This window comes from Mercenaria mercenaria, chromosome 10 (genome assembly GCF_021730395.1).
Source record: "Mercenaria mercenaria strain notata chromosome 10, MADL_Memer_1, whole genome shotgun sequence".
Lineage (NCBI taxonomy): Eukaryota > Metazoa > Mollusca > Bivalvia > Venerida > Veneridae > Mercenaria > Mercenaria mercenaria.
The window spans coordinates 13,746,857-13,765,356 of record NC_069370.1 but is presented as its reverse complement, the minus strand read 5'-3'; the positions used below and the strand labels follow the sequence as shown (position 1 = coordinate 13,765,356).

Sequence of the window (18,500 nt, the reverse complement as noted above, 5' to 3'; positions counted from 1 at the left end):
CAAAATAGATGACAGAGTTATGTTCTTTTTCCTACAGATAGAGACTATTATACTAAACAAGTGATAAAAGTTTCAAAGCCATATGTCAAACACTTTACAAAAAATATGAACTGGTACGAAAAACTTAACCAAGATTTCTAAGTCAAAAGGGGCCATAATTCAGCCAAAATCCTTGATGGAGTTATGTACTCTTGCCTATAACTGGACATGGTGATGGTAAACAGGTGCTGAAAGTTTCAAAGCTTTATCTCAAAAGACTTTGTCAAAATATGAACTGATACGAAATATTTACCCAGATTTCTAAGTCAAAAAGGGCCATAATTCAGCCAAAATCCTTGATGGAGTTATGTGCTCTTGCCTATAACTGGACATGGTGATGGTAAACAAGTGTTGAAAGTTTCAAAGCTTTATCTCAAAAGACTTTGTCAAAATATGAACTGGTACGAAAAACTTAACCATGATTTCTAAGTCAAAAGGGGCCATAATTCAGCCAAAATCCTTGATGGAGTTATGTGCTCTTGCCTATAACTGGCCATGATGATGGTAAACAAGTGTTGAAAGTTTCAAAGCTTTATCTCAAAAGACTTTGTCAAAATGTGGACTGGTACGAAAAACTTAACCAAAGGTGTGACGCCGACGCCGACGCCGACGCAGTGGTGAGTAGGATAGCTCTACTTATTCTTCGAATAGTCGAGCTAAAAAAGCATTGTTGTGATGTACGTAAAGCTACTCGCACACAGTTTAGGTGAAATGTTATCGACGTGTCAATTTCCGCCAAGTTTGGCATAGAATGTATTAATGACACTGGAGAATGATAAAGTGGGTGAAAATCGAAGTTAGATTTTGGTAAAAATGCAAGAAAAATGTAAATTTTCTATATTATTTCAAAGGTTTACTAGTATATATAGTACCTTCTGCACACTATTTATGGTTATCTATAAGAATATCTTGCAAAATTATTATGTCAATAAGTTTGTACCTCTAGTCACTTTCAGAGTACTCACTTCTTATGAATTTTTGAAAGAAATTATTCTCGCCAAAAATATATGGGTAAGTCACTTTAACTGCATCAAAATTAAATAGAACTGGGGTTGTTTCGAACCAGGAAGTGAACTGGTTTAAAAACATTTTTGCCCGCCCCGGCTAAATATGACAGAAACTAGCTAATACATTCCTTGTGATATGTATTTGAGGAAAGTTTTGATTACATCGGAATACTTAGTACGGATTAGACGGGTGTGAGCCAGACATATAGTTAGGAGACCAACAGGCCGCTATATTTATAAGAGACGGGTCATTATTATTTCGTAACGTACACTTGACAACCATTAGCGCTTATTCTCTTACATACTTATTGTATTTCAAAATATCTTTAAGAAATGCATCTATGATACAAAAACTATAAAGTAAGAAAAATCACAAAATTTCATTTTAAAAGAAAAAATTTAATCAACTTCTCAAACGAAAGCACATACGAACAATTGCGCGGGAAAACTTTGTTTCAAACAAAACAACAAACAAACAACCTTTGAATTTTAGCGTAAACTGAAAATAAGAAAATTTTTGCCTAAATAAGTAACTTGTCTATCAAATCTGTCAAACAGTATCTTGTTACAACGTTAAACACAAACATGTCATTACTTGTAGTAACTTCCAGCTAAAACGTAGCTTCTGAACCGTTGAACGACGTTTTCGTTAACAGCTGATTCCGTGAACATGGCAAACATCCGATCCGTCATTGTGCGGTACGTCAACATAGCCTGGTTTAAAGAGTCCCCACTCTTGCCTTGAAACAAATCGTATCTCAACGACCTAGGCTGACAGTTAAAGTTAGGAAACATGCTTGTGATGTATTCATTAGCGTGGAAGAAATGAGGAAGTTTTCTTTCTTTAAGACAAACTCCCAGAAATTCTAGCATGTACGTCAATGCTACTTCTACATCGGATATTTCAACTTTGTTGAGGACTCTCAGAAAGAGTATGCAGTAGAACGCAATATGCTTCAGATAGTAGGAACGTAACACTGTGACAACTTGAGGCGGAGGTTCATACCGATCTATCGCCATCTTCTTTCGGTTACGAAAGTAGAGCTTCAGGATTCTCAGGGCATTTACTATGTGCATTTGCTCACGTTTTCCCCGTGCAACATCAATCACGTGCTTTTCATAGCCTGAGCTACAAACGCGCCAAAGGAGATGGGGTTTTGCTCCAAAACGGGAAGCGGATCTATGGTTTTCGGTAAACCACTTGAATACAGCGTATGTCGGACACGGCATTGTGCGCCTTTTGCTAGTAGGATCTGGCACTCTGTCTTCTGATAACAGCAGACCTAAAGAAAACAAAAATCTGATGAATAATAATTTATTCATGCCTGACTCCTGTTGCCCATGTACAGAATATTTGAGCAGCGCCATGAGAAAACCAACATAGTGCATTTGCGACCAGCATGGATCCAGACCAGCCTACGCATCCGCGCAGTCTGGTCTGGATCCATGCTGGTCGCAAACGGTTTCTCTAATTGCAATAGGCTTTGAAGCGAACAGCATGGATCCTGACCAGACTGTGCGGATGCGCAGGCTGGTCTGGATCCATGCTGGTCGCAAATGCACTATGTTGTTTTTTTCCTGACATGACTGATGTCAAAAACAAAACAAGAAATTTTAATGGAAAGTTACTGCGATATTTTGTAAATACATAACGACCGTGGTCTATGAACACCGAGCTCTAATTTGCTGATTATTTTTGTTTTGATCATTAGGGGCTTATCTGCCTTGTCAATATATTTTCACCCTCCTGTGAATATATAGGTATCTGTGGAATATGTCAATTTACAAAACTTGTGATTTCACAATAATTATCGCACATAACAAAAGGCTATCACAATGCATACTAACTGAATAATGCATAATTACATTCTGGAGTACTGTGTTAGTAAGTCTGTAATGCATTTTTTTATCAGGGTATCTTATTTGAAAATAATCACATTATAAAAGAAATCGACAGAAATGTGTACATGTTTCCAGAAATGGCTAAATAAGCAAGATCTAAATAATGTGTTGGTGTTTTGACATTTTGGTGCATTCAATGAACAAGAGGGCCATGATGGCCCTATATCGCTCACCAAAGTTTAGTTGCTTGCTTGAACAGTTAAAAGTTTCTACTAAATAAATACAGGCAGGTAATATACAAGAGGATTTTCAAAGTTTTCCTTTTATAAGTCAATATAAACCATGTGACCCCAAGGGCGGGGCCATATTTGACCCTAGGGGGATAATTTGAATAATCTTAGTAGAGGACCACTAGACGATGCTACATACAAAATATCAAAGCCCTAGGCTCTGTTATTTTGCACAAGAAGATTTTCAAAGTTTTTCCCTATGTAAGTCAATATAAACCATTGTGACCCCCTGGGCGGGACCATAATTGCATTCCCTGTTTGATATTTATCGTTGTTTTTTAAGAACTTTATATTTTTCACTTACTGAAGGGCCAAAACTCTGGCCTAGCCGAGTAAAATCCAGAAGACAAAACCTGATGCAAAACTTCATAGGCTATAAAACAATCCTTTGACTCTAGGTCAAGTACATTTTGACATACATGCAGCACAAACTTTTATTCAAGGGTCGTAACTCTGGTCAAGTAAAGTGAAAAAAAGTCAGGTGCACAAATTCGCCATGCTGCATAATATTACTACATTATGTCGTGACTCCAGAAGAATTTTTAAGATATATGCAACATAAGCACTTAATGTGTATTTTTTTTTACTAAGTCAAGGACCATAACTCCAATCTGGCTGAGTGAAATCCCAAACAGAGCACCACGTGCGCAACTACAAATGCTTGATAACAATCCCCTAATGTTTTATGACTCTAAGTCAAATACTTTTTTAGATGCAAGTGACAAAAACTTGTATCCCATGTATGCATATTTTTGACAATCAAGGGCCATAACTCTGGTCTGACTGATACAATTCCAGAACAAAATCCCATGTGCATAACTTCACATGCTCAATAATATTCCTATGAAGTTTCACGGCCATATGTAATATACTTTTTTAGATATGTGCGACACAACTTTTATGCCTTTTTAAGCATATTTTTTTACTAAGTCAAGGGCCATAACTCTGGTCTGACTGAGTGATATCTCAAAACCCAAGATGCACAACTTCACATGCTAAATAATATTCCTCTAATGTTTCATAATACTGGGTCAAATACTTTTTGAGATACATGCAACACAAACTTAGGACCTTTTTCTGCCTATTTAAGACTAAGTCGAGGACCATAACTACTGGTCTGACTGTGTGAGATGCAAATTAAAACACCTGGTGCACTGCTTCCCGTGCTGAATAACAATCCTGTGAGGTTTGATGACTCTGGGTCAAATACTTTTTGAGATATGAATGATACAAATTCGTACGGACGGACGGACAGACAGACGGACGGACTTGGGCAACTCTAAGTGCCCCCTCCCCACCCCCCCACCCCCCCCCAAAAAAAAACCAAAAAAACAAGAGCTGTCACAGGAGACAGCGCGCTCGACTATTTCGATGCTGGATAGTGAAATTGGGCACATCTGAGGAAGCTGTAGCTGTCACGGGAGTGTTTAATGACTCAAATGTGGATGAAATTCTAAGTAAAAAGGGGATATGACTCATAAAATTACTGAGTTAATGACCTTGTGTCATAATTACGATGAGGATGATGATCTGGAAAAACTAATTTAAGTTTTAATCAAATTCATTAAGTAATGACAATGATATAGTGAAAGTGCACCACAATTAACCTGAAATTATAAGTAGAAAGGTAGCATAATTCATGAAATATTTGTGCAAGAGTTATGGTCCTTGTATCATATGATGACATATGTGGGTGATGATGTGGTACAACTATTTTATGTTTAAATCAAATCTATTTGGTAATAACAGAGATAAAGTGAAAGTGCGTCAAAACTTTAAAAAAAAATTAAGTAAAAATTAAAAAAATACTGGTGCAAGAGTTATTGTCCTTGCATCATACGTTGTGGATGATGATGTTGTACAACTAAAGTTTGAATCAAATCTGTTTGGTAACAAGCAAATTCGATGAATTGGTATCCCCCGCCGAAAGGGTTTATGGTGAGGAATGGCAAAAAATATATCCTGCAAAAAGTTAAGGATGTTACTAAGAAGCAAATAATTTCATTAGTCAAAGTCAATTTAACAGAAAATGAATGTTTTTTTTTTTGGGGGGGGGGGGGGGGGGGGGGCAGCGGGGGTGACCGGGTGAGGGTACAAAACTTCACATGTTGATTATAAATATTGATGGAAAATTAAAAAAATGAAAAGAAAATGGGGTGGGGGGTTGCATGATCGGGGTGGTAGGCATAACTGGGTGAAGGAGTGAGGTGGGGCAACGGTACATCTTTGGGGTGGGGGGGGGAGGAATGAAAAAAAAATTGGGGGAGTGAGGAGGGGGTGTGACCAAGGCAAGGTGGTGACCAGGTGTGGGTACACAACTTCACATGTTTATAATAAATGTTCATGGAAAAGAATGAAAGAAGTTTAATGAAATTCTACCAATTGGTTGGTTTGTTATGTACAAATCTGTGGATTTTTAAACAATTAAAGGGCAATAACTCTAAGAAAAATTGACCAATCCAAAAAAAAGAAATGAACGGACATCATCGATGTATGTTGGTTCATATTTATTTCAAGTTTCATGAAATTCTACCAGCTTGTTACTGAGAAATGGCTGCAGACGTGGATTTTTCATTAAATCAAGGGCAATAACTCTAAGGGAAATTGACCAATCCAAAAAAACTTGACGGGCATCATCGCAGTATGTTGGTTCATGTATATGTCAAGTTTTATGAAATTCTACCTGCTAGTTACTGGGAAATGGCTGCGGACGGACGGACGAACGCACGCACGGACGGACAACGCCATTTCAATACCCACTCCCGATTTCATCGGCGGGGGATAATAACAGAGATAAAGTGAAAGTGCATAAAAACTTTAACCTGAAATTTTAAGTAAAAAGGAGGATAACTCATAAAACACAGATGTCACAGTTATGGCCCTTGTGTCAAATGATGTAGGCGATGATGATGAACAATTATTTTAAGTTTGAATCAAATCCCTTCTGAAATAACAGATATAGTGAAAATGCATCAAAATTAACATAAAATTCTAAGTAAAAAGGGGGCATAATTCAAGAAAAATTGGTGCCAGAGTTATGGACCTTGTGTCAAATGATGTGGATGATGATGTGAAACAACTATTTTAAATTTGAATCAAATCCATTTAGTAACAAGAAACGCGGCAATGCCACGAAACCAGGTTTTGAACACTTTTCATAAGAATAAACAAGAGTGCCAGAATGTCACAATATACGCCCGTCACAGCAAATTTCTTTACTCTAGCACCTGTATTTGCGGATGTAATTTTAATTTTGTGGTTGTTTAGTAATCATTGTAATTCTTTTGTTTTTCTAAGTCCACAAAAAAACTCCTTACCAGGTAGAGATACCTTAAAATACACCTAAAATTAGAAAGTAACAACTATGTTGTACCACAGAAAAGTGGTCTTGGTTTTTCCCTACGGTCAATTATAAAAAAGTTACAATATAAGTTATTTATAGTAACAACTAAGGGAAGTTAATCTTAAAAAAAAAAAAAAAAATAAAAAAATTAAAAAAAAAAAAATACAAAAAAAAAAAATCGTAAGTCCACACAGAAATCCTTACCAGGTAGAGATTGGTCAAAATACACCTCAAAATTGGATGTAACATGCATGTTGTACTACAGAAAAGTGGTCTCGATTTTTCCCTACGTCTAGTAATGAAAAGGTTACAATATAAGCTATTTATAGTAACAACAAAGGGAAGTAATTCTAAAGAAGGGAACTGCGCAAGACACTTCGTCTCATGATGGTGTATAATTGTGCCAAGTTACATCAAAATCCCTCTATGCATGAAGAAGATATGCTCCGGACAAAGTTTTCATTCTTGTATCCTTTGACCTCTAAGTGTGACCTTGACCTTAGACCTAGGGACCTGGTTCTTGCGCATGACACTCCGTCTCATGATGGTGAACAATTGTGCCAACTTTCATCAAAATCCCTCCATGCATGTAGAAGATATGCTAACCCTAACCCTAACCTAACCCTAACCCTATTTTTAGTAACAATGACCTTGACCCCAGAAACCCCAAAATCAATCCCAAGCTACAACTTTATATAAGTTTTCTATACACCAAGTTTCATCATGATAGCTCATTCCTAAGTTAAGTTATTGACCGGAAACCCTTTTTCTATTTTAAGTAACAGTGACCTTGACCCCAGAAACCCCAAAATCAATCCCAGCCTTTGTCTTGATATAAGCTACATACACACCAAGTTTTATTCAAATATCTTTACCGAAACAAAAGTTATTGACCGGAAACCCTTTTTCTATTTTAAGTAACAGTGACCTTGACCTTGATCCAAGAAACCCCAAAATCAATCCCAGCCTTTGTCTTGATATAAGCTACATACACACCAAGTTTTATTCAAATATCTTTACCGAAACAAAAGTTATTGACCGGAAACACCAGTTTGACGCCGCCGCCGCCCGCCCGCCCGACCGACATCTACCCCAATCTAATAACTCAGGGTTTCGTTGAAAACCTGGTTAATAACTGAGATAGAGTGAAAGTGCACCAAAACTTTAACCTGAAATTCTAAGTAAAAAGGGGGGATAATTCGTGAAATATTGGCGTGAGAGTTATGGCCTTTCTGCCAAATGATGTGGGTGATGATGAGGAATAACTATTTAAAGTTTAAAGCAAATCCATCAAGTGATTACAGAGATAAGGAGAAAAAAGAGAAAGTGTAAAAAAAAAACACTTTAACCAAGGTGGGGACGCGGAAGGACGCCGACATGAGTAGGCTAGCTCTCCATTTACTTCGTATAGACGAGCTAAAAATGGCGGGGGGCACAATAAAACTAACTACATTTGTATAAAGTTTAAATTGGTTACCGGGCACTATGTCCACATCAATAACTGTTTTCTCTGATCCATTCTGTCGACCCATTTGGGCATGAAACTCTCCATAACAGATCGCATGAGTTTTCTTGATATTCTTGTACACATCATTGTTTGCCAGCTCGATACGAATGTTGACTGAGGGCGGATTGGTACGGAGCTTAATTCTGAACCCATATGTTTCGCGGCTCTGACCCTCGTTGACCCTCGATTCTATTCTGTCTGAGGCTGACGCAATTATTGACTTGAAGACTTTCTCCTGAAGAGCCATTGTGCTGAGGTACGGCTTATCATTCATTTCAAAGAACACACCTTTCTTACATAACTTTGGGTGTGTCAGCAACAGATCTTCCATCGTACTATCGACCCGCAGATAGGCGAGCTCTGGCAATACACTACCACCTGACTTTATGTTCTCAACCTTAACATGAATACAGGAAACAACAATTATAAACAAGCATGTTTATAAAACAGAACAATAATAACCGAATGTGTTTTGTTAGGTTTAGAATTAGATTTAGGTTATATGGCGATATAGTGTAGGAAGACACCACGTTCCCTGCATTGTTTTAGGCGTGGGCGCCCAGCTGGGGACAACCACCGACCTTCCGTAAACTAGATGAATGGCTTACTCTCATGGAGATTTCTTCAACCCAAGCGAGGTTTCTGGCCAGATCTTTGATGGGCAAGTAGTTTCAATTCAGTGACCTTAATCACTTGGCCACAGTGGCCCCATAACCGTTCTGTAGAAATTTTACATAATTTTGCTTAGTAAATATGCCATTCAGATGAAGCGTCAGTCGAGATATTACAAAGATGATATGCTGTCAGTTATGCATTTATAACGATCTGATTCGATTATTTCAACAGTATTTCTTTTAAGGTAGTTCTGCACGTTCAGATCTTTTTTTTTCTATTAAGTAAAATTTGATTAAACACCGATTTTTCAAAACATTAGAATTCAAAGCAAATGAATGCGCTTAGAAAATATGAGAAATTAAAAAGATAATATTGTGCTCAAATAAAATGTATAGGCCTGTGTGCTTTATTTGACATTTCAATCATATTTGAGGGCATTATTTAGACTTATTTCACATATCAACATTCTTGTTAACATTTTTTTACACTTATATAGAGGATAATTGTTGGTTTCGGTGTAATATCACGTTATAATTTCACCGAGTGGGCACCAAAAGTGATATTTTCACGAGTGGCACAGCCACGAGTGAAAATAACAACTTTTGGTGTTCACGAGTGAAATTACCGTGATATTACATCGATACCAACAATTTTTTCTGTTTATTTTATGTCTAAAACTCTACTTTTGTTGTGTTTATTTCAATAAAATGTCGAAAATTGCGGGAAACTTTATCAGGAAGCATCGCAAAGATGACGTCATTTTAACGACGTCATCGTCATATTGTTTCCGGCTTTCAGTACGCTCGGTAAACTTTTTGACGTTAATCCGGGTATCAGATTTGATAATTTTCACTGAGTGGCCAGTGAGTTTATCAGGATATAATTCACCGTTATATTTCGATAAACCACCGAAAAACATAAAATAAAGGGAAAGTACTATGCCGTTTTTTTATAAATGTACATTTAAGATGACATCTATATGTAGGATGAATTTCCATTTTCATATACTGAATTCTGGATGCTGGATTATTCTATGTTTTTCTGATGATTGATGTTACGTCAATACTTCCAATTGATCAACGTTGCAAAACTACCTTAAACGGTTATAAGAGTACGAAATTAATTTGTAACTTGAACCCTGCCAGAAATAATCTCGATTTGGAAGTGAGGACATCCTGACTAAGATCGAACATGCCCCCCCTCTGATGATTGTGTACGGGTTTCTCCTGTTATAGAAAACAAATGCTATAGTTCGACGACCAACAATGATGTCCAGCCTCAAAATAATACTAACATAATTATCAGAACACTTTCAAAATGTGCCCTTTTCTCTCTACTTAAAACTTTTTGAACAAGCGTTTAAACATTTACCCCTTTCACTCATTTAAACACTGCAATATCTATACCTCGTATTCTAAGTTATCAAAATGATACTGAAGAAGCACATCGAATTCGTCTGCTGCGTGTATTTTAAGGCCTTCTCGAGAGCTACCTGAAAAAAAGAGACAATAGAATGATAAGGGACCGACCATTTGGTACTCTGGGCGTGGAGCCTGAAGAGGGGAGGGTGATTTTTAAGAAAACAATGGCTCCGAAATCACTAGGACAAAACATGGCTCCAAGAAAAAAAAATCATTTCTATGTAAGTCTGAAATTCATATAGATTCTATTTGCTTTCAGAGTGCTTGTGAATTTAATATTTCAATATGGGAAAATAGCGTTAGTATATATATAAATATATAAATTATGTATTATATTATTACATAACATTCTTTATTCGCTATCAAGGAATAACACAATTTACTCATTTGCCTCTAACTGTGATATTGACCTTGAACTTACTGACCCAGGTCATCATCTTAATAACGTAAACAATTGCTGCTAGTTTTATGAAAATCTTTCAAGCGGTTTAGACGACATGTAGCGGACACGAAAGATTTTGACCTTTGACCTCCAAGTACGATCTTGACCCTGGACATCTTGACCTGGTTTGTGCGCTCAGCGCGTCGTATTGATGATGTTAATGACTGAAGCTGGATTGCTGAAAAAGTTTCCCAGCGGTTTAGGAGCTGACACGAATTTCATATATATATAGGACCTCAAGTGCATCGGGTTGTATAATTTTCCCAATCCTGCCCAAAGGAGTTCGTACACATTTAAGTACGCATCCATGGAATCAATTTTCTCATCAAAGGGAGACATCTTATAATAACCTTTACCTTTTTCTTACACATCTTTTCTAAGTCTGTCTTAAACTTATGCTCTGTTTCTAATTTCCTACTTTCTGCTTCCTCCTTCTCTGTTTCTAACTTCCTAGCTAACATTAACTTCTCCTTTTCCATTTCTAAACTTATCCTTTTCTAACTGTACACCTAACTTAAGTTCAAATCCATCTTTTCCTTCTGCACCTAGATTCTAACTCTAACTTTCCTTTTCTCGCCTCTATCTTTCTCTCTCTCTTTCTCTCTCTCTCTTCTAAACTACTTTGTTTTTCATATTCTATCTTTTCTTTCTGTAACCTAGCTTCTAACCTAATCTTTCCTTCTCTGCTTCTAATCTACTGTGTCTTTCCTCACGTTCCCTAGCCTGTTCTTCCTTAACAAAGTTACGTAACTCCTCTCCTTCATAACCTAACTTCTTTCCTAACCTTCGTTAACTCTACTACACTAGTCATGATACACTACGTTAACACTATAAAACACTACAGTAACAACAGCTACTATAACAACCTGAGACACTAGTTAAACAATCGTGAGGGAATACTTAGACTACACTAGTTTACACTAAGCTCTACAGTTACCACTGAAGCCAAAACAAAGTACTATACACTACGTATATACTACACAAAACGTCCTCATTAAAATAATAATACACTAAGTTGCGCAACAGTACTATGTGTCATTCAAGGTTGCATAGGCAACAATCAACAATGTACAGTGACAGTAGACTGTAACAATATCCTAGCCTTATCAAATATCAATCAACTGTAACTAGTGTTAACACTTCAGTGTAACAAATAAAACAAAAATAAACCAAAGTGCTTTATCCTAAGATAAAATATAGGTATAACACAACTGTGTAGCACTAAAACTTAAAAGTAGGTAAAAGTAAATGCAAGTAAACAAACTTGCTAAAACACACAAATTAAAAACAAAATACTGTATCTTGTATGTATACAGTGCACTAGTTAATAATAGGATCACTGGGAGAAGTAGGGCGACGCACAAGTAAGAGTGAGTAGGATAACTCTCCTTGTCAAGGGCGGTCACTCTCAGCACAGATATACGGTGGCTTAATCATAGAGTGACACAAAATAAACCCAAAAGAAAAATAAAAGGAACGAACGCACCCCAGAATCCAAGTGTCGTATGCAACGGTCTATCAGTCTGTGACCACTAAAGCTGGTTAGCTGAAGCTATGGATCTGTCTTGTCTTGTCTGAGGTAAGACGTCACTCTGAAAAATGAATAAAACTATTATATGTGTACCAATAGAACAAAACAAGAGGAATCTGTACAAATTATTGCTGCAGTTAAATGGGTGTTAATAATGTTCGAATAGCTACTGTGTCTGGTCGACCAATCCCACTTCTGACACCATTGTGGCAGGAAAGGCCGTACCGGCGACAGTAACCATCAGAACAAATCAACACCCTTTACAATATTTACAAATTTATTTACACAAGATGATTATTTACAATGAATAGATGATATGAAAAAAAAAAAACTGATTATAAGAAAAAAAATAAAAGTTCAGTATCACCAGATACAAAGTTCGTATAGTTCCATTCTAATGTGACGTGGTACAGTTCTTTAATTTAATTGCGAACTTTAAGTAGCACAAACAATATCAAAACGTATCTTGAAATAAAGTCCCTTTAAACTGTGAATACGTTGATTCCGTATTGGCTCCCTATGGTGGTAGGTGATTGCATCCCTGAGCTGACTTCAGAGGATAACAAAAATCATCGTCTTTGCGGTTTACGGCACAACCATGGGACGAAAGCTCTGCGCTGGGAATATCACATCCAGGCGAGTGAAGACAAGTGAACCTCGGACATTGTACTTCCGGGTTATGACATCACAAGGTAAAATCGTCTGGCGGAAGAAGGTAAAATATATAACATATGGTAAGCACCATAGCAAAACAAATAAGTCAGGGCATATAACTGCTCTTTTGGGTACACCATACCTCCGTAGGCTCCCATAAATAATACGTGCTACTTATACAAAACATATGTGCTACTAAGTTCAGACGTCACATGATTAAAACACGTCACTAATTACTTCCATTATATCAAAAATTACTTACTTAAAAGACAAAAGTTAAAGTATGAAAAAGATATGAAAAGTTTATGATGAAAAAATATTATAGATACGGACATGATAAACTGCAGCTATTATTTACAACTACAAATTAACAAAATTCGATATAAATCAAACGTTATATCATAGTTGGCATCCATATAATACCTAATGCCATACACTAAAACGGACATTAATTACAAATTACAATAATATATTACATACATGGTACTAGACTTGCCATAGATTTATACATAACAATACAATGCAGTAATGGCGTTCCATAATTAACAAAATGTTTGACACAAGTTTTTGAAACAGTGCTTTACAATTATCACGATACAAATTTCGGTATAAATCTAACATCTTATACAAACGAAACATTTTAGATTCCTCTTTCTAGATAATTTACAAAAGTCTGAAAAATTTAATAAAATATCCTGACATACCGAAACTAGCCAAAATCATATGCCGAAAAGTAAATGTTACAGAATTCTGTAGAATGCACAAAAATTTACCAAATAAAAATCGTAATGCAAAAATCATACAAAAATCTAACAAATAAATTTCTTACCTCGATCGAGCATAAATTTCTAGCAAGAAAATAATTCAGACATAGATTCGTCTATAATGTCGGAAGGTGGTGTGCGCAAGGCATATCTAGTCCAGTCTATTTAAAGGGTAATGTCCCGCCAAATACTAAATTTCATGGGATTCACGGCCTATGCGTAAACTCTTGACTATTTGTAATTCCACGGGATTCACGATATAGCCGGGGAATCTGACTACTTTGGCGCGGATTGAAATTGACAATTTGAGGCCCATTATAGTGGTTTTGGGGATAAAAACATGAATTACTGAAGTTTATAAAATATCAACTTTCTTATTACTGAACCGAATTTAATGAAATTTACATGGAAATTTAAGTTATGAAATACAGAAAAACATTAGAGGTATTTTATGCATGAAATCTGACATTTACCTCAATAACTCAAAAATTTACAAAAAGATTATGCAATACCTGCATTTACACTACAGATAAAATAAGGCCCGTATGTCAATTTGTGACATATACAGAAGCTTGACTTCGTGAATTTAAGAAAAAAATTATACACTGAAAAGAAATTAAACAGATTGCGAGTTCATAAATTTACTAACTTGCCTGAGAATACACAAAGTAGAAAAAAGTTTACGAACATAGCCATATTTAAGAACAACTCCTTTTATACCTGAAAACAACATTTACTGATTTAGAAAATCTACGAACACATTTTTATACAGTGAAAAAAACACAGATTCGAATTTCGTAAATTTACAAACTTGTCTGGGGATAAATAGATTAAGAAAAATTGAATTTGCATGTACGAACATAACTCAATTTAAACAGTCCTTTGTTTAGACGAAAAGGGCATTTCCAGACGTGGTAAGTTTACGAGCTAAATGCAATTGATCAAAAATGTCTATTGATTATAGTAAACATTTGAAAACCTTCAGAGGATGGACTTCGTAAATTTACGAAATATCTCAAATAGTTAAAAATTGTCTGTTATTGAAAACATCTCGAAACATTACAGATTTGACTTCGAAAATTTACGAATTAAATTTTATATTCATAAAAAATACAAAGTTGTCTAAGAATATAGAATGTATGAAAAACACAACTTCGTAAATTTACGATCATAAAACATAAAAATCAGTCTAAATTTACGAACTAGCTTAAACCCCCAACTGCCATATAAAAGCCAGAAGATAGCAGGCTTTTATATAAATTATGCATGCTTCACATCAGAAAACCTTTTATTTTTAAATTTTGAATTAATAGGTAAGCTTATAAGTCATTCGATCTTGCACGTTTTAGTAGAGTCAAGCCATGAACACAAAATGATTGAAGGTTATGTCAAATAGAAATCTGGATATGGAACACTGACTTTTCTCACTTTCTTTTGGCAGGGGCAGACAACTCATATATAGAATATTTTCAGCAAATTTCTTTTTAAATCGTCATATTTCGCTCATCTTTTATTATTTTTTTAAGATATTTAGGATTTAAGTGTTTTATGTTAATATCTTTCTATTTATAGTACCAAAAGCAGGTTTGCTATAAAGTGTATTCATGTGCAACGACTTGTGTTTTTTTTTTATCTGTCAACTATTACTGTGATAGAAAGCTTGTCAGTTGAGCATTAGTGCTATATAGTATCTTCTTAACATAATGTACATGTATGCAAAACATTTTTCCAGAATACTTTAGGCATTAGTCATGCAGTTTTCGATATTGCACTGCGCAATTAGGACCCAGTAAAGAAAATCTTCCAAGTAAAATTTGTTCTCCTCACAAACATGGCAAGCACACAAGTCAAACAGAGCAAACAAAATCCCTTCGGAACAGCTTCTACAAGTGAAGGAACATACTGACTCCTTCCCAAAAATTGAATCCCATTATTGCCATAAAGACTCTGAAAACTATTATCTAGAACCCTAGAATGTAGAACCCTAGAATATACAATCTGTATTTGAACAAATGCGAAAGTCCTGTTTCTATCTACACATACGGTTTAATATTTGACAGACATTTCAATCTGGCTTTTAACAAACCAGTGAAAAATTGTTGTGATTTATGTAAAAAGACACGAAAATGCTAATGAGGTGGAGAAAAGTAACATTAATGATATGTACAACAATGCGAAATGTAAGACGTGTGCTAGGGAGATGAAAGCTGAAGACAAGGAGAAATGCAAAACTGATGAGGAACTTGCAGTTTCTTGTTAACACCACACAGTAATGAGTCTGTTCTATACTACCACCGTAAACTGTGTACATTATAACTTAACAATCTAGGACATTGGTACCAGAACAGAAACCGCTTTTTTTGACAATGTTGTGCCCTGCCATTTAAAAATACTTTCAATTCAAATCACTGCAGCATAAATTTCTTGAACGTGGACAAACTCAAAATGAAAATGACTTGGTTCATGCTACCATTGAGCTCGCAAGCAGAGGACAGTCCATCTACATAACTCCATAATGGGCAGCTACACTTAGAATGACATGCCAAAGTTCAAGGCCTTACAAGGTCAGGGAACTAGATACCAATGATTTTATACACCCGAAGGGATGTATTATGTTATGACCCCGGTTTCCGTCTGTCCTTTAGCAATTTCATGCCCGCTCTGTAATTCTTGAACCCCTTGAAGGATTTCAAGAAACTTGATACAAATGTTCACCACATCGAGACCATGTGCAGAGTGCATGTTTTGGATGGCTCGTTTCAAGGTCAATATCACACTTAGGGGTCAAAGGTCATACCACTTTGTTTAGTGTCCGCTCTATAACTCCTGAACTGCTTGAAGGATTTTAAAGAAATGTGGCACAAGTGTTTAACACATCGAGATGATGTGCATAGAGCATGTTTTAGATGGCTTGCTTCAAGGTCAAGGTCACACAAAGGTCATAGCTTCAGGCGTATATATTGCTCCGCATTGAAGTGCTCTTGTTTAGATTTAAAACTATTGTCAAAGTCAATTGTAAATCTAGATGTTGACACTAGAGGGCAGAAAATAAAATGGATGCAAATAAAGGTTGTGCCATTTGAAAACAAAACTCCAGAGATTGTTAAGATAACTTACAGTGATAAATTATCTGTAGAAGTGAACCTTAATGTTCCCAACTTAAGCACAAGGGGCTTATAGAGAACACAAGTTAGACTTTACTCTGCCTCATCTGCAGCGGATGTACACTGTATCAGGAAACAAATTACAGAAACTCGCATCTTAAATATAATGACCTAGCCCATATGTGCAGTTCAAATGTGATCCTACGAGTTCACCACAACTTTTTCTATTCACTTAGGCATGAAGATGACATGGTGAACAAATATCAGAACTGTTGAAAAAAAGTGCAGTTTTACTGCAATAAAGGTACATGGAAAAAGTACCATAAAACGCTGATATAAAATTGTGTTTATAACAAAATGCCTGTCAAAATATTTTGTAATTAGCGTTAAAACAAAGCATCGGAAATGGAAACATTGGTTAACTTCAGTACTTTCGAATCAATGTTTCAAGGCTATTTCAGAATTTTCGGGATGTAACATAAGCATTACCTTGTCGAACGTAAATTTAATGTTCATTACAAAGTTTTTATAAATGCACAGGAGCATAGAGAAATGCTATTACTTTTACTTCCAATGTACTGGGGTATGTGGCTGTTGTGAATTCATTTCCTACTTTTATTTCAAGTTCTTTCCAATTAATAACAGCTATACTTTAATTACATGTATAATTGATTATTATTTTTCAAGAATTTGTAAATTCTTTGATATGAATGATTATGAAAAAAAATCAATCAATCAAATACATATATATTCTTGTAAATAACACTTTCACTGCTGTTCTATTTTAAAAGTATGATTAGAAGTATAAATAATTTTATGCTTTGAATTACCATTTTCAGGATATTCTTAATGATAGAATGGTTCATATTTTAACTGTGTGCATTTGAAATCCTAATTAAATTAAATTCAGAAATAAAGAAGTTAAAGTTTATTTCCTTTTTTCTTGTTTTGTGTCTTTATCCTGTGCAAGATAAGTTTATCTGCATTAACTTATTGATCTGCTATAGGAAAAGTACAATGCAAAATAGGTCTATCTGCAGATGGACCTATTTTGCACTGAAAACCCTGGTGCAAAATAAGTCCAAGTTACAAAAGTAATATTTCCATAAAAGTAAAAAAAATAATTGTGATTAGGAATTGAATCCATTCATATTTGTTAGTGATATTTCTTAATTTGAGTCAGTTTCAACTTTTTCTTAAGAAAAGAAACAGTTTTTGCTTCTCCTGTAAAATTTTAAAAAATGCAGATGGACCCGTTTTGCGCCAAGCCATCGATATAATCTATCTCTATAGATATGAAAAATTGAAATAATATAAACAAGTAATATATTTCAGAAAAAGACAAAACTATTCATTATGGTTTATATACAGCTATCGATCCTTCCTTTTTTATCAAAATTACCGTAAAATGTGTGTAATATAATATTCATTTTTCAATACAAAACCCTTAAGACAACACTTTTTACATTTTTGTGACATTATCCGCGATCGAATATATCATTTTTCTGAAGAAAAACGAAACATATCAGTGAACGAAATTAAAGGGGAGGTTATCGGTACATAGAAATAGATTGTGCATATTTGTCGCATTACTGTGATTAATGTTTTATTAAATTGGTTGGTTACAAGTATCCAGGCACGTACTTGATTAAAATATTCGTGGTCACAAAAAGAATAATTGAGTGGAATCATTCATGGCGATTTACCATTATTATATAATGATAAATTGCACATTCTAACATAGCTGGATTTGGTTGCAAGTTAAACAAAGAAGAAAGTAGTCAATCTCTGTATATTTAAGACATAAGGAATAATATCACGGAGGCGTAGCTCGACCGATATAATAATATGCATCAGAACGCCAAACAATAATTTTATTCATGAGCACATCACTAAATGAGATATATTATTTCGATTCTAACACGTTACGAAGGACTTCGA

At 35.4% G+C, this 18,500-nt stretch overlaps 1 protein-coding gene across 1 annotated transcript; it reads right to left on the bottom strand.

Moving 5' to 3' along the window:
- Window positions 1–1,424: 1,424 nt before the first annotated feature.
- Window positions 1,425–10,131, bottom strand: LOC123560037 (uncharacterized). The gene is made up of 3 exons (XM_053552282.1): window positions 10,050–10,131; window positions 7,999–8,425; window positions 1,425–2,329 (listed from the first exon to the last, which is right to left on the bottom strand). The coding sequence occupies exons 2-3, from the start codon at window positions 8,357–8,359 to the stop codon at window positions 1,638–1,640; spliced, it is 1,053 nt and encodes a 350-aa protein (XP_053408257.1). The 5' UTR covers window positions 8,360–8,425; window positions 10,050–10,131; the 3' UTR covers window positions 1,425–1,637.
- Window positions 10,132–18,500: the final 8,369 nt, after the last annotated feature.

Bases quoted from the DNA above. Each gene is read 5' to 3' on its own strand.
- LOC123560037 (XM_053552282.1), bottom strand. From the start codon at position 8,359: ATGGAAGATCTGTTGCTGACACACCCAAAGTTATGTAAGAAAGGTGTG. The intron at 2,330-7,998 runs GTAACCAATTTA...TGTTTTCTTTAG, and splicing joins TGATGTGGACATAGTGCCCG to GTCTGCTGTTATCAGAAGAC.